The following is a 13321-nucleotide window of genomic DNA, read 5'->3' as shown; positions in this document are numbered from 1 at the left end:
ATTTTCTTGGAAGAAGAGGAAGAAGAAGAAGATGGAGAATGAAAGAAATGAAGGAAGAAGAAGGGGGGGGGGAGAGGCAAGCTCCAAATTAAATCGGTATTATAGAAATTTTGAGGAAAAAACTGGTTGCATAGTACTCAAAAAATGAAGAGTAATATTTGTAACTTCAATGGGTTAGTTAAATGGCCGAGGCAAAAAAAAAATAGAAAGAAACAAAATAGACCCTAGCTAGCTAGGGTCTTTGTTTAGTTTCAATTTTTTTCTAAAAAATAGACACCGTTGTACTTTCGTTTGTATTCAACAAATATTGTCCAATTATAGATTAACTAGGCTCAAAAGATTCATCTCGCAAATTATAGGTAAATAATACAATTAGTTTTTTATCTATATTTAATACTCTATGTATGTGTCACAAGATTCGACGTCACAAAAAATCCGAAAAAATTTGTAAATTTTTTTGGAAACTAAATAAGACCTAGATATATAGATGGATTATGGATAGCCATGCTTGTTTGCACTCGTTACCGCTTGGCCCACTGCTCCATGTACAGTATACCTAGCTAGCACCCTTGTGACAATTTCTGCCTTTTGAGGTGTTGCCTCCGCAGCCATTCAACTCGATCGCCTTCAGCTTTCAACCTTGCTTTGGTTGCACCTTTTGTGTCCGCGGCTCCCCGCGCAGGCCAGCTCCCCCCGCCCAAAAAGGGCCAGAGGACCTACTGTTCGTACTAGTGCCCTTGCTTTATTTGCTGTGTGGCTCATGCTCATCATGCAAGACGGAAAAGAAAATACTGTGTTTCTTTACATTTTTTAATTGAAAAAAAAACAGAGAAATATCGTGCCACACACTAGGGCGTGCGACATGAATTTTCAGTGCTAAGGTCTTGTTTAGTTCCATTCAAAATCCAAAAACTTTTCAAGATTCCTATCACATCAAATCTTGTGACACATGCACGAAACATTAAATATAGATAAAAAATAACTAATAGTATAGTTGCCTGTAATATGTGAGACGAATGTTTTAAACCTAGTTAGTCTATGGTTAGATAATAGTTATCAAATACAAATAAAAGTGTTGCGGTGTCCAAATCTAAAAAAATTGGATCTAAACAATGCCTAAATAGTTCATTCAGTACGGAGTGCTGAAAATTTTGCAAAATGGCTACTGTAGCATTTTCGTTTGTATGTGATAATTATTGTTCAACCACGCACTAACTAGACTCAAAAGATTCATGTCGTAAATTACAGGCTATGCAATAAGTTATTTTTTATCTATATTTAATGTTTCATACATGTGTCGCAAAATTCAATGTGACGAGAAATTTTGAAAAATTTTTACAAAACTTTAGAGAAGTAAACAGCTCCTGAGTTTGCCGTCCAAAATAGTCGAGCTTGCCGTCCAACAAGAAGCAAAGTGAGACAAGGGGGAGCTTTCCACTTCATCCAAAATGGGCCAGAGTGCATAACGTCGTTCAAAATTGTGCATTTCTGTGTTGACGATTTCTACTAGGGACTTGTTTAGTTCCGAAAACTTTTTGGTTTTCAGAATTGTAGCACTTTCATTTTTATTTGACAAATATTGTTTAATTATAGAGTAACTAGGCTTAAAAGATTCATCTCGTGATTTACAGGTAAACTGTGATTAATTTTTATTTTCGTCTATATTTAGTGCTCCATGCATGTGCCGTAAGATTTGACGTGACGGGGAATATTGAAAAGTTTTTGGTTTTTAGGGTGAACTAAACAAGGCCTAGGGCAATTCCAAGCTGGCGGTAATTTCTAGGAAACCCTACCTAAACAATGCTAGAATTTCATAACGGTTTTGTAAAGAAAATACAAGGCCTAGGGCAATTCCAAGCTGGCGGTAATTTCTAGGAACCCTACCTAAACAATGCTAGAATTTCATAACGGTTTTGTAAAGAAAATAGCCAATTCCACGCGGAGCTAAAAATCCTCTACTGCAAAATCATGTCATATTCTTCGGGGAATTGTATGTGAAACATGGGCATGACGTCAGGCGTCGACACATGTCAGCTGCAAGATCTCCCTCCGGTGATCCAGATCCAGCGGCCAGTCCCAAAACCGGGAACCTGCCCTGCAGGCTGGAACACACACCGGAAACGAAAAAGGCCGTTTGGCATGATGGCCAGGCCAGCATCATGGCGAGGCGTCCGGGGTCAAACGGATGAGTCCAGAGAAAAGGTAGCCTCTGCCAATCCGCCTTGCATCCCATATCCACCACCCCCGTCGTCCACCCACCGCGATACGCACGCCAGTGGCCTCCGCTGCTCTCGCAGGCCGCGGCAACCGGCAGCCAATCATCCGGTTCACCACCGCCTCTCGGCTCCCAAATCCCAATGGCCAATGCCCAATGGCCTAGAGGTGCACAAGTCAATGGCATCATTTCCGCCCCCCGGATTTCTTTTCCGCACCCCTTGAAAAAATTGCGCTCCTTGCTGTGTGCGGGCACCGCGAAATCATGAGATGAGGATCTCCGCGAGGTCGCCGCTTAATCCTCTTGAGATCCACCTCCTTACGGACAAACAGACTAGTATTAGTATTAGTAGCTTATTATAATCCTTAAAAGGAAGCTTTTTATATAGTAGTAGGATATAAAAAAAAATAGGTCAGCAAAGATACGATGGCATTACAGGGAAGGGACAAGGGATTGGTAGCGCTCAGTCAGCAGTATCTGATGGATATGCTTGAGACCTGGCTTTCTTGCATTGCAGACCTCAGCATAAAGCTACACAAAGGATTGAAGATTGAACGAAGCAAGCGATGATACCTGCTTGCTTGCCGAGTTTAAGCATGTTAGAGGATGCTAGGCTTGTGGATGAGGTTTCTACCGCCACTTTTGTGGTAAACACGTTATCACTGTCAGGTTCCAGTCAAACACACGCCATTCACAGATGGACGTCAGTACGTGTTCACGCGCGGTGATTATGCCATCAGAGTTTTCTAGGCCTTGTTTAGTTCCCAAAAAATTTTGCAAAATTTTTCAGATTCTACGTCACATCGAATCTTTAGACACATGCATGAAGTACTAAATATAGACAAAAATAAAAACTAATTGCACAGTTTGGTCGGAATTGACGAGACAAATCTTTTGAGCCTAGTTAGTCCATGATTGGACAATATTTGTCAAATAAAAATGAAAGAGCTACAGTGTCTATTTTGCAAAATATTTTGGTTGTTTAGTTCCCAAAATTTTTCAAGATTCTCCGTCACATCGAATTTTGCGGCACATGCATGAAGCATTAAATATAGACGAAAACAAAAACTAATTACGCAGTTTACCTGTAAATCGCGAGACGAATCTTTTGATCCTAGTTAGTCTATGATTGGATAATATTTGCCACAAACAAACGAAAGTGCTACAGTAGCGAAATCCAAAATTTTTCTCAAACTAAACAGTTTCCAGAAAATTTTGCAAAATTTTTCAGATTCCCCGTCACATCGAATCTTTAGACGTATACATGGAGTATTAAATATAGACGAAAATAAAAACTAATTACACAGTTTGGTCGAAATTGACGAGACAAATCTTTTGAGTCTAATTAATCCATGATTGGACAATATTTATCAAATACAAACGAAAGTGCTACAGTGTCGATTTTGTAAAATTTTTTGGAACTAAACAATGCCTAAGTTGTAGTAACCCACAACTACCAGCGCACTGCACTACCTCGGTTGACAATTAGAGAGCAAAATGCTTGGCAAGAGCACAATCCCAAAAAAAGAGGGACTTCAATCTGGGACAGGTGGTAGTAGTCTTCTTTAATCTTCTCCCTATAAACAAGCACATTTGGCCCACATGACACAAGTAAAAATGTTTTCAGACTCTGAATGCTGCTACTAAACCCATAATTTAGCCTATGCTAGAATCATCTCTTTTTGAGTCTTGCCTTTGGCTGATGGAACTTGAAAGCATGGCTTCTACTTTGTCTTTGTCTCTAATGGATTGGGGTCCATGGAGGTTTACTAGTACTTAAATGCGGCCGAGCTGTCTCCTCCTTCCGGTTTGGTGGCCCGGTGATTTGCTCCTAGAGAAACAATGCCCCTCCTTTTCTTTGACTCTTCTTGGCATTTCGCATGTACACCCCGGTTTTGTCCGTAATTACTGCTAGCAGTACTTTCCAGGTTATCTTGTCCAGTGATTTGCTCCCGGCCGGTACAGCAGCACATGAATGGAAGAACACTGAACAAAAGATTTTCATGTCCAGGATTCATTAACATTCCAGTACAAGGTGGTACAGTACTAGTATTATGCAACCTACCTCATGCATCAAGCCATCAAGTAAGATTTAAACTTATATAATGCCCATTTGAGCTATGGAAATATATATATATTCCCAGGAAATTTAATGTTCACTCTGGTTATGTGGAGAAATAAAGTAAGCCTGTTTGTCAAGAAAAATTGAAATATAAAAATCACATGGAAAGAGGAGATCTTGACAGTTTGTTGGAATGCCAGCAATTTAACATGTGTGTTTTTAAATATGTTTCTTGTTGGTGCCTTCCATTTGTCAGTATAGTATTCTATTAGAGTTATATAGAAACCCTTTACTAATCTCGGTGACCTCATTTTATTTGTTTCGACTGATATTGCGAAGATCTTCACATATCACCAATTCATTGTTGATGCTATATAGTGACAACATAAAAAAAATATATTGTACATATTTTGGAGTAGTAACATTTATTGTATATCTTTCATAAAAAATCCAGTGTACCAATACCATTGTTGTACTGTTGGCATTTTACTATATAAGATATTGTGTTATTATATATTTTAAAATGACAACTCAGGATGACTAGAGCATTTATACAAATTCCACCCCAAAACAATAAGAATAGCACACAAGCCTACGCAGTCAACCACCGCGCAAAATTTTCCTCGACACCTGCACCTGCACTGCACTAAAAAAATAAAATTGCAGGCCCTTCTTCTCGAAGCGATCCAAGGCTTCGGTTCGTGCACCTCGCCGAGGTCCTATTCGCAAAAGAGCCTCCTCTCCCTCTCCCCTCACAGCGCATCAAATTTATTGCACTGCTCTGCTGCCTATCATGAATGGCGTTTATTTAAGTCTCCACCCTCCGCCCCGGGGAATTCTTTTCTGTGTACGTATCGCGGAATTTTTTGGGTTCTCGGGCTCCGCCGCGATCCATCCCGATCCTCGCCTTGCCGCTGCTCCCGCCGGTTCTCCCGGAGCTTTCTTTCTGGCCGGCGCAGCAGACAGAGAGAAGGCGAAACAGAATTGCGGCGGCGGCGGCGTCTGCACACGCAAAGGTCAGAGCTCCTCCGACTCCGATCCTTCACTCCGTCTCCTGTTCTTGGTCTTCTTTCTTGTGGTGCTATCGTCCTCCTTCGCCCACGCCTGGACTGGTTCTGCATGCGAGTGGGGAGTGGAGGAGACTTGTTTCTTGGCCCTGTTCATCTTCCCATGTTGCTCGTTTTTGCTCTGTTATTGTTTCTTCAGAAGCTCTGATCTGAAGAACTGGTGGATGGGTGGTAGAATCGCGGAAGTAGCATTCGACATGCATGTTTCATGACTCTGGATTGGAGGTGCATCATTTCTCTCACCCAAAAAGAAAGAGGGAAAATAGAGAGTCTTTGATCCAAGCTTCCTCTTGTTCTTGCCTGCACGTAGTTACTGCGCTGGGCCGCACAGTCCTACTCCTCCGTACTACTCCCCCCTAGGCCTTACCGACACAGTCTGATGCGGCGCAGTTAAAGCCATGCCATCACCATCAGAGTCCGGAGCTCCTCGGGGCCCTTGCAAGTTTCTTCAAGGCTTCAAGTGGTGGATCGGTGCGCGGTTGGTGGTTTCGCTCCTGTTTCCCTGTCCATCGTCGTCCTCGCTCGCTCGCTTGCTTCTTTCCGTGAGGGGAAAGGAAGAAACCATGGCGTGCCTGTCCTGTGATCCAACCAGGTCCTTGTCTCCCCTTTGCTTCCTTCCTATGGTATGGTACCGCTACTTTGTTTGTTCCTTTCTCTGTCTGCCTGTATGCCGGACCGACCGTCTCCTGCATCGACGCGTATAGAAAACCTGCAGTTTTGGTATCCGGTGCCTTGTCTGGTGCTCCTGCTGTCCTGTGCTGTGTAGTATTAGCTGTAATGCGTGTGTACATTGAGGCTGACTCTCTCTCCCTGGAAACGCTTGATGTTTGGTGTGTCCAAATGCCGCGAAGGAGTTGTTGGGCGGGCCGGTCGTTGCCTCCTCTGCTATCCCTCTTCAGTTTGTGTTTTTCCTTTAGCGTTATGCGTTTGCGACATGGTTTCGTCTTTTGATTTCTTTTTCATCCTTTCTTTTTTTTTTTCTTTTGGCTGTCTCTGAAAGGGCGTAAAGTGTCTTGTTCTATCAGGACGCTGCGAGACTTTTCCTCCCATGGGAATCTAGTTTACGCGAAACGCGGCATTTGTTTGCAGATGAATGGACATCGGCATTCGCAGACGCAGCCTTTTGTCCTCCGTTCTGGAGAACAGGAAGCATGCACTTTTTTGTCTGGGTGGATCGTGGGAGTATTTGACTTCTAATATTTCTTTCTCTTCTTCTTTTTTTCAGGAAATAACCAGCACTGTTTAGCAAAGGCAGCTCCTGAGTTCTGAGGCATGGGTAGTACTTAAGGATACTGTATGTGCAGATCATGAAGATAGGTAAGTCAGTTTCACATCTAGTCTTCTTATTTGTAAAGGCACTTGCAAAATTGCGTCAGTTAAGCACGGTTGCATTCTGATTTCTACGATTCTTGATGCTAGGTTTTGGGCTGTGGCAAAGGCTGATTGTGTGCCTTTATAGGGTAGTCTGTTGATAGATTGCGATCTGATTGCATGATGCATTTCATTTGCTAGGATAACTGAACTGAGAAATGTGCATCACATCGCATCGTTTTTTTTTTTTTTGAAAGAACAGGAGAGGCCCGAGGGGACCTCTACTGAAATTTATTGAAAAAAAATGCAACCGAGAAAGTTACAAAAGCCACAAACAGGAGCAGAACAACAACTCAGAGGGGAGATATGTCATGTGATTTGCTAGACCCCACTGTTATCTCATTGTTGTGATTTTAATACCTCATCTTCCGTACGCCTGTTATATTTCGCGTTAATCTTCGTAGAAGGATCCATCATACCAATTTCAGTCAGTTTTAATTTTAATGCAATCTCTATATTGACTTGATGGCGACAGAAAAACATTATTCTTGGCTAAAAAAACCAAAAAAACTATTCTGCTTGTATTGAATCATGATTTTCATTGATTTGGTAGGAAGATTTTCGGTTCTTGGTTTTTGTTCCTTCAGGACTACCAACAACAACTTAAGCAAATAAACTTTTCTGGGTTTCTTTATGACAAGATGTGCTTTATTTGAGTTGTGAGTCACTGCAGGAAAGTTTAATGCTTGCATATGATTACAGTGACAGCGCAACTAAAAGGAAAGAGAAACTACAGCTGAACTTACCTAAGTACTCTAATGTTAATTCCATGGTAATAAGTTCTTTCCAGATATTTCTTGTCCTGGTTGGGTTGGTCATCAATTATTACTATTATAATCTTAGAAATAGTTTTAGTCATTTATTGACGTTGCAAACTAGAAACAATAAATGCCGATTACAATATGTTTGCTTCATTATGATTTTTTTCTTCTTCTTTTCTGTTCACTCTTAATAGCTGATTTTGATATCGGCATGCAGATGATGAAAGGACTTACCAAAGTCATATTTTTCATGATATTTCATCTAACGGCAGTCCTAAATTAGACTGTGAGGCTGAAAGACAAGGTGATCTCAAATTTTTGGCAGATAAAATGGTTGAACAGACCAATCAATCTGAACTTAGTTTTGTGAAGGCTGAGCATCTGAATGGAGGTAAAATTGGGCAGACACGCATTGAGGATTACTCGTATGACAAGGATGTTGTAGAAATCAAACTGCCCGACACAGTTCTTTCTTCTGATTACGGTGTCCATTTTGTCAAGGATGTCTGCATTGATGAAGGGGTTCTTCCTGATCAAAAGACTTCATCAGAAAAACAAGTAGATCAAAAGGTGTCCATAAACTTTGATTCCTCAAAATATACAAATGGTGACCTAACGGAAGAGATAAGTGCTGGCTCTACAAAAACTGCACATGAATTAAAATCAGAAATAGTTATCCTACCTGTCATGTGTGATACTGATGGCAATACTGGGGAACAGAACTCCTCATGTAAAAAGCATGATCTTGAAGATAACAATACTGCAGATGTATCTACCAATTCTAATGACGAGGAATTAAATCCCAAACAATTACCATGTCATGAAGTTGCACAAGATTGCCAGGATGTTGGCGGTGTCATTTGCGACAGCAATGAAAATCAGGACCGGCTTTTAACTGGAGAAGCAACCCATCAGGTATGCAACTACTAAATGTATACAGTACAACATTTGCAACTAATCTGTATGATCACCACTTTAACCCTTACAATTCATTTTTTATGTGTATCATAATGTTCGGTGATTATATGTAGACTGTAAATTGTTTGTTCTGTTCTCCAAAAAAACATGATTTAGTATTACATCTGTAGTTTATTTGGCTCAATAAATGAGCAACTGCCCATATAGTTTTAATTATTTTAATCACTTATATACCTCTATACACCATTCGAGCACATAACATGATTGCTCTTTGTTACAGGTTTCATCGAATGATTGTTATGAAACTGGAATTGGTATTGCGTCTGAGACCAGTAACATCATTCACAATGATTTACCAGTAGAATCAACCGCTGCTGATTTCTCGGAGGTGATACCTGAGGAAGTTGCTGTCAGTGCTGGATTGGATATGGAAGGATCCAACCAAGTTAATCACTATAACCCTTTTATTGCCTATGGATCACTAGACGGGACATGGGAATCTAATTACTCTCTCCCTACTATTGTGGATGCCGCTTCTATAGCACCCATCTGTCCTGTTGAAAAGACAGATAGTTTTAGTGATCTTGTCAACAGAGCACTGGAAGGATTTGATCCTATTGAAATAGATGAAGCCATAATTGAAGAGAATAGGTTAGATTCTGTTGAAGAAAATTCAAATACATTGGATGTCCAAGCATCTGAACAATGTAATGATCAGGTAGAGAGTCTCACTAATAATGATGTGAAAACTGATGTAGCACATGAAATGAGCACTGCTATATCTCTATCCACTAGCAATGGAGAGCATAGTGATGTCAAAAGTGAGCAAGGTCAGAAACATGAGATTGATGGTCAAGATATAAATGATTTCAACCCAAGAGATGCGGAGCTTGGCACAAAAGTAAGTGAGGACATAACGGATAATAAGAGTTCAACTCCTGTGCAAACAGAATCCGTGGTTCAGCAAAATGGACCTGATAGCGCAAAAGTGACTGCACAAACTGTTATTCGCAACCCCTTTGAGTCAAGCTTCTCTGGACCTAGCATTACATCAGGTCCACTAACGCCCTCTGGTCACATACCTTATTCTGGCAACATTTCTCTTCGATCAGAAAGTAGCACAACAAGTACTCGGTCCTTTGCATTTCCAGTGTAAGTGCAGACTTTCTGATTATTTCTTTTCAGCATAGAACTGCTTTCTCGCCCGCACAATATTGTTGCTTAATTCTATTAAATAAATCAATCCTTCTCTATATACATCTACTTGTCGTAATTGATAAAATCTAGCCCCATATAAGCAACTTCATAGTTTGTTATACATCTGAATTGGACAGCATTGAATTCGTTCTTCTATAATGGTAAATAGTCAACAACATAAATTCCCCTGCCTAAAGGAATATCAGTCAGTCATGGATATAATTTCCCTTATGCTAACTGATACCTCATAACCTCATACTTGGTTGTACTGTCAGGCTCATGGCAGTTTCTGAACTTTTATAGACCAATCAGTAGGAATTCTTCATAAATGTTGTCCATATACAAAACTTTCTTTTGTTTTGTTTTCATGGGTTCAAGCATCTTTCTTTTTTGTCAAGCATCATTCATAGGATTAAGCATCCATTTTTTTGTCCAATTCACAGGCTACAGAACGAGTGGAACAGCAGCCCCGTGAAGATGGCAAAGGCCGACCGCAGGCGTCTGAAGGAAGACCGAGGCTGGGGTTACAGAATCCTCTGCTGTAAATTCTGAATGCGCCTGGCCCTGCATCCTTTTTTGCCTGTTGAGCTGAGCCCTTCGTGTCTGTCACGCTTGAGCCCGTGGAGGTCCATGTTAAATTCATTCAAATGTTTCTCTTCTCTCCTTTTCTTTTCTGCCCCCCCCAATGCCCTGCTGTTCTTATTTATCTCTAGCAGGTTAATGGCTTGTCGGATTCGGTAGTGGCTTGTAATTTACAAAACACTATGATGAGTGAGGAATTAAGGTATAGCTTTGGTATAGGATTTGTGGATACTTTTTGAAGTAATATTCCAGATGAACATCCATGGAGGGTGAAATGTCGGCCTTTTGAGCCGTGATACTCTGCCGCGAGTAGCCGAGAATCACTGAAGTAAATTATGTTAGCTAGTGAAGCGACAGAACAACTTGACAGTAAATTGGTGAAAAATACATGTAAATCACGGAATCTGTTACAAGCATATGAGCACATCTGCGACCTGATACTGGTGCGGATGTACATACTACTACATGGCATCTATCCTCAAGCATGAACACCATCGACAAAATTGCCCAGCTGCACATGAATGATTCATGCTGTTGCAGATTGGGCTAAACAGGTTGTCCAGCTTGAAGGCTAGATTAAGGCTGGCCACAAGACATTATTCCATATGGGCAAGGGGCAATTAAGTGTATATAAACCCTCCTAATCTGCTAGGACTATAACAACTAAAAGCCTGAAGAAGGAAGCAGCTATATGTACCGAACTAGTCACGCCATGCCCGAGACTGAGAGCATGCTTGGGAAGCTAGCTATTACGTACTGTACTAGCTATCTCTAGGGCTTCTTATTCACCTGCAGCGGCGTGGCGCCGTTGTTGATCGGCCGGCGGCGGCTCGCCCTCGACGCGTAGTCCCTCCTGAGCATGTCGTACATCTCGGTGACCGCGTCGCCGTGCCTGGCCGCCGCGCGCATCTTCACCGTCCGCGGCCGTGAGCCTGCTGAAGTCGCCGCCGCCGCCGCCGCCGTCGTCGTCGCTCCCACGGTGGCTTTGGTTCCCTCCTTGTTGTTCGGCGCACCGAGCTTCCGCCCTGAGATTACCTTGTTGGCAGCTAAATCATCGTCATCGGTGACCGCCAACGCCTTGCCGAGGTTCTGCGTACAGTCATCCAAATTAATCCTCTAGTAACTTGAGCAAAATATGCACATCTACTAGAATCCGTCAGTAGATTACTACTAGATTTAACTTGCTCTGTGATCAGAACAACCAACTATATATGAGAGTAGATTGGGCGTTTTCACTAACCTTATTTCCTCTGTTGTTCAGTCCATTGTTGTCTGGGTTTAGCACGACAACTGCAAGAACAGTGAAGATGGGCACGGATCAAGGCAAAATCTCAAGTGCATAGACTGTGTGACTGCACAACAAGATGGACCAGGACTCACCATGGCGAGCACAGGCGGCGGGGAGGTGAATAGTGAGCAAGGAGACGATGAGCAAGATGACTACAACAAGACCCATTGCACTAGTTCTTCTGATGAAGCTCACCATGGTGTGGAGTTTTTCTTGCAAACTATGCACGCATCAGTTCGATTGGTCGATCGCTCGTGTGGTTGTTTGTGTGTGTGTGATACTGATATATGCCCTCAGTTGCAATTGCAAGCTAGGAAGAAGAATTTGCTACCGAAGAGAAGAGAGGAGAGGAAGCGCGGCGTGGGGGTTGTTGGGCTTTTTATAGAGACAAAGGTGGTACAATGCTTGTAGGAGTTTTAGTGTAGGTAGTACATTCAGCTAGGGATGGATGGGCATGGATGGATATGCAGTCAAAGCAAGCTGCAGAGGAGAGCTAGGAATATCTGTTTCAACCGTACTCCTGCGTTAGTTTTCTTTAACAAACCCTAGGAATAGTTTATGGATTGGTCCTGATTGCGCCTGACCAAGGTGTCAACCTAACCCAAGCATCCAAGAGTCTTTGAATTAAGTCTGAACACGATTTGTCCTCTGCATGTATTTCATCGATTCAAATGTGTTAGCAAAAAAACAGAGAGAGAGAGAGAGAGAGAGAGAGAGAGAGAGAGAGAGAGAGAGAGAGAGAGAGAGAGAGAGAGAGAGAGATAAGTTGATAATAGTATGAGTGTATGACATTACAAGAACAAGTACTAATAACTTAGGAGTATTGATTTCCTCTAATGTCAAAACAAACATTTTTGTTCAAAAATAAATGTCAAAACAAACATATGCTGAGATACTATTCTCCAGCTATATAGGGTGCATGGTTTGAGACAGGGTTTACATCCATATACTCTCTCTGTCCTAAAATGATAAAAATACTTTAATCATGAAAAAGTCAGGCAAAATAGATTTTGACTGTTCATTTCTCTTACTATATATTGTCATTTGCAAAAGAATCAATTAATATTATAGCCACTTTGAATATGTTCTAAACTTGTATATAAATTGAACAACTGTTAGTTAATGTTTGTATAAGTTGAGTTTTTCTATTTAAAATATGATTATCATTCCATGATGGAGGGAATATAATTTAGTGGCTATAGCCTCATTTAGCTCCACTAATAACTGTTGGGGGAGGCCCTTCTTTAAATGCTATAACATCTAGGGATTTAGAACAACATATACTGATGTTCGATGCGTTGAGGTGTGCATAAGCTTGAAAGCCTTACTGTGAGACAAGTATGTGTGTTGAGGTCGAAAGCCCTACTGAGGCCAGTGGTGGAGCTAGAACAAATTTAAGAAGGGTGCGCTTATCTTGTGAGTGCAAGACTTTATAATTTATGGGTGCAAATATAGTAAAAAATTAACATTTGTCATTATTTTTTATTTTTTCCATGGGTGTAGTAGTACATATAGCTCCGCCCATGACTAAGGCAAGTACATGTATAGAGTGTAAGTGTGTAACACATACGTTACCACCTTTTTGAGCTAGGTTTGGTAGGAGTACGTATATCATTTTTTTAGCCTACGTAAAAAGTCGATTAGCTTAATTGGTTGGATAAGAGATGTGATCATCCTTCATGCACCCAGCGCTCAGGATAATCCTCCCAAACTTGCATTTAGATTTCCCTCAAAGAAACTTGAATTTAGATGTAGTGTTTCAGACTTCAAAACGTAATGTGTGCCAAAGAAGAAGGCAGAGAGGGCTAGCTCAGTTGTTTACAGGTTTCCACGCATGCGGCCGGCGAGGGCGAATCCAGT

The 13321-nt window shown here is 41.4% G+C and overlaps 2 protein-coding genes across 8 annotated transcripts; one reads left to right on the top strand and one right to left on the bottom strand.

Annotated features, from left to right (window-relative positions):
* Positions 5050-10434, top strand: LOC8073559. 7 transcript variants are annotated; one of them, XM_021463266.1, is made up of 6 exons: positions 5050-5293; positions 6570-6661; positions 7418-7487; positions 7694-8391; positions 8675-9546; positions 10035-10434. In XM_021463266.1, the coding sequence occupies exons 4-6, from the start codon at positions 7807-7809 to the stop codon at positions 10141-10143; spliced, it is 1566 nt and encodes a 521-aa protein (XP_021318941.1). In that variant the 5' UTR covers positions 5050-5293; positions 6570-6661; positions 7418-7487; positions 7694-7806; the 3' UTR covers positions 10144-10434. The 7 variants fall into 7 exon arrangements, with proteins under 7 accessions (XP_021318941.1, XP_021318942.1, XP_002447990.1 ...); XM_021463267.1 differs by having other exon boundaries at positions 7671-8391; XM_021463269.1 differs by lacking the exon at positions 5050-5293 and adding an exon at positions 5793-5936.
* On the bottom strand, positions 10548-12025 carry LOC8057499. The gene is made up of 3 exons (XM_002446594.2): positions 11554-12025; positions 11414-11463; positions 10548-11262 (listed from the first exon to the last, which is right to left on the bottom strand). The coding sequence occupies exons 1-3, from the start codon at positions 11657-11659 to the stop codon at positions 10945-10947; spliced, it is 474 nt and encodes a 157-aa protein (XP_002446639.2). The 5' UTR covers positions 11660-12025; the 3' UTR covers positions 10548-10944.

This window comes from Sorghum bicolor, chromosome 6, assembly GCF_000003195.3.
Source record: "Sorghum bicolor cultivar BTx623 chromosome 6, Sorghum_bicolor_NCBIv3, whole genome shotgun sequence".
NCBI lineage: Eukaryota > Viridiplantae > Streptophyta > Magnoliopsida > Poales > Poaceae > Sorghum > Sorghum bicolor.
This window is presented reverse-complemented; position numbering and strand designations above follow the sequence as displayed.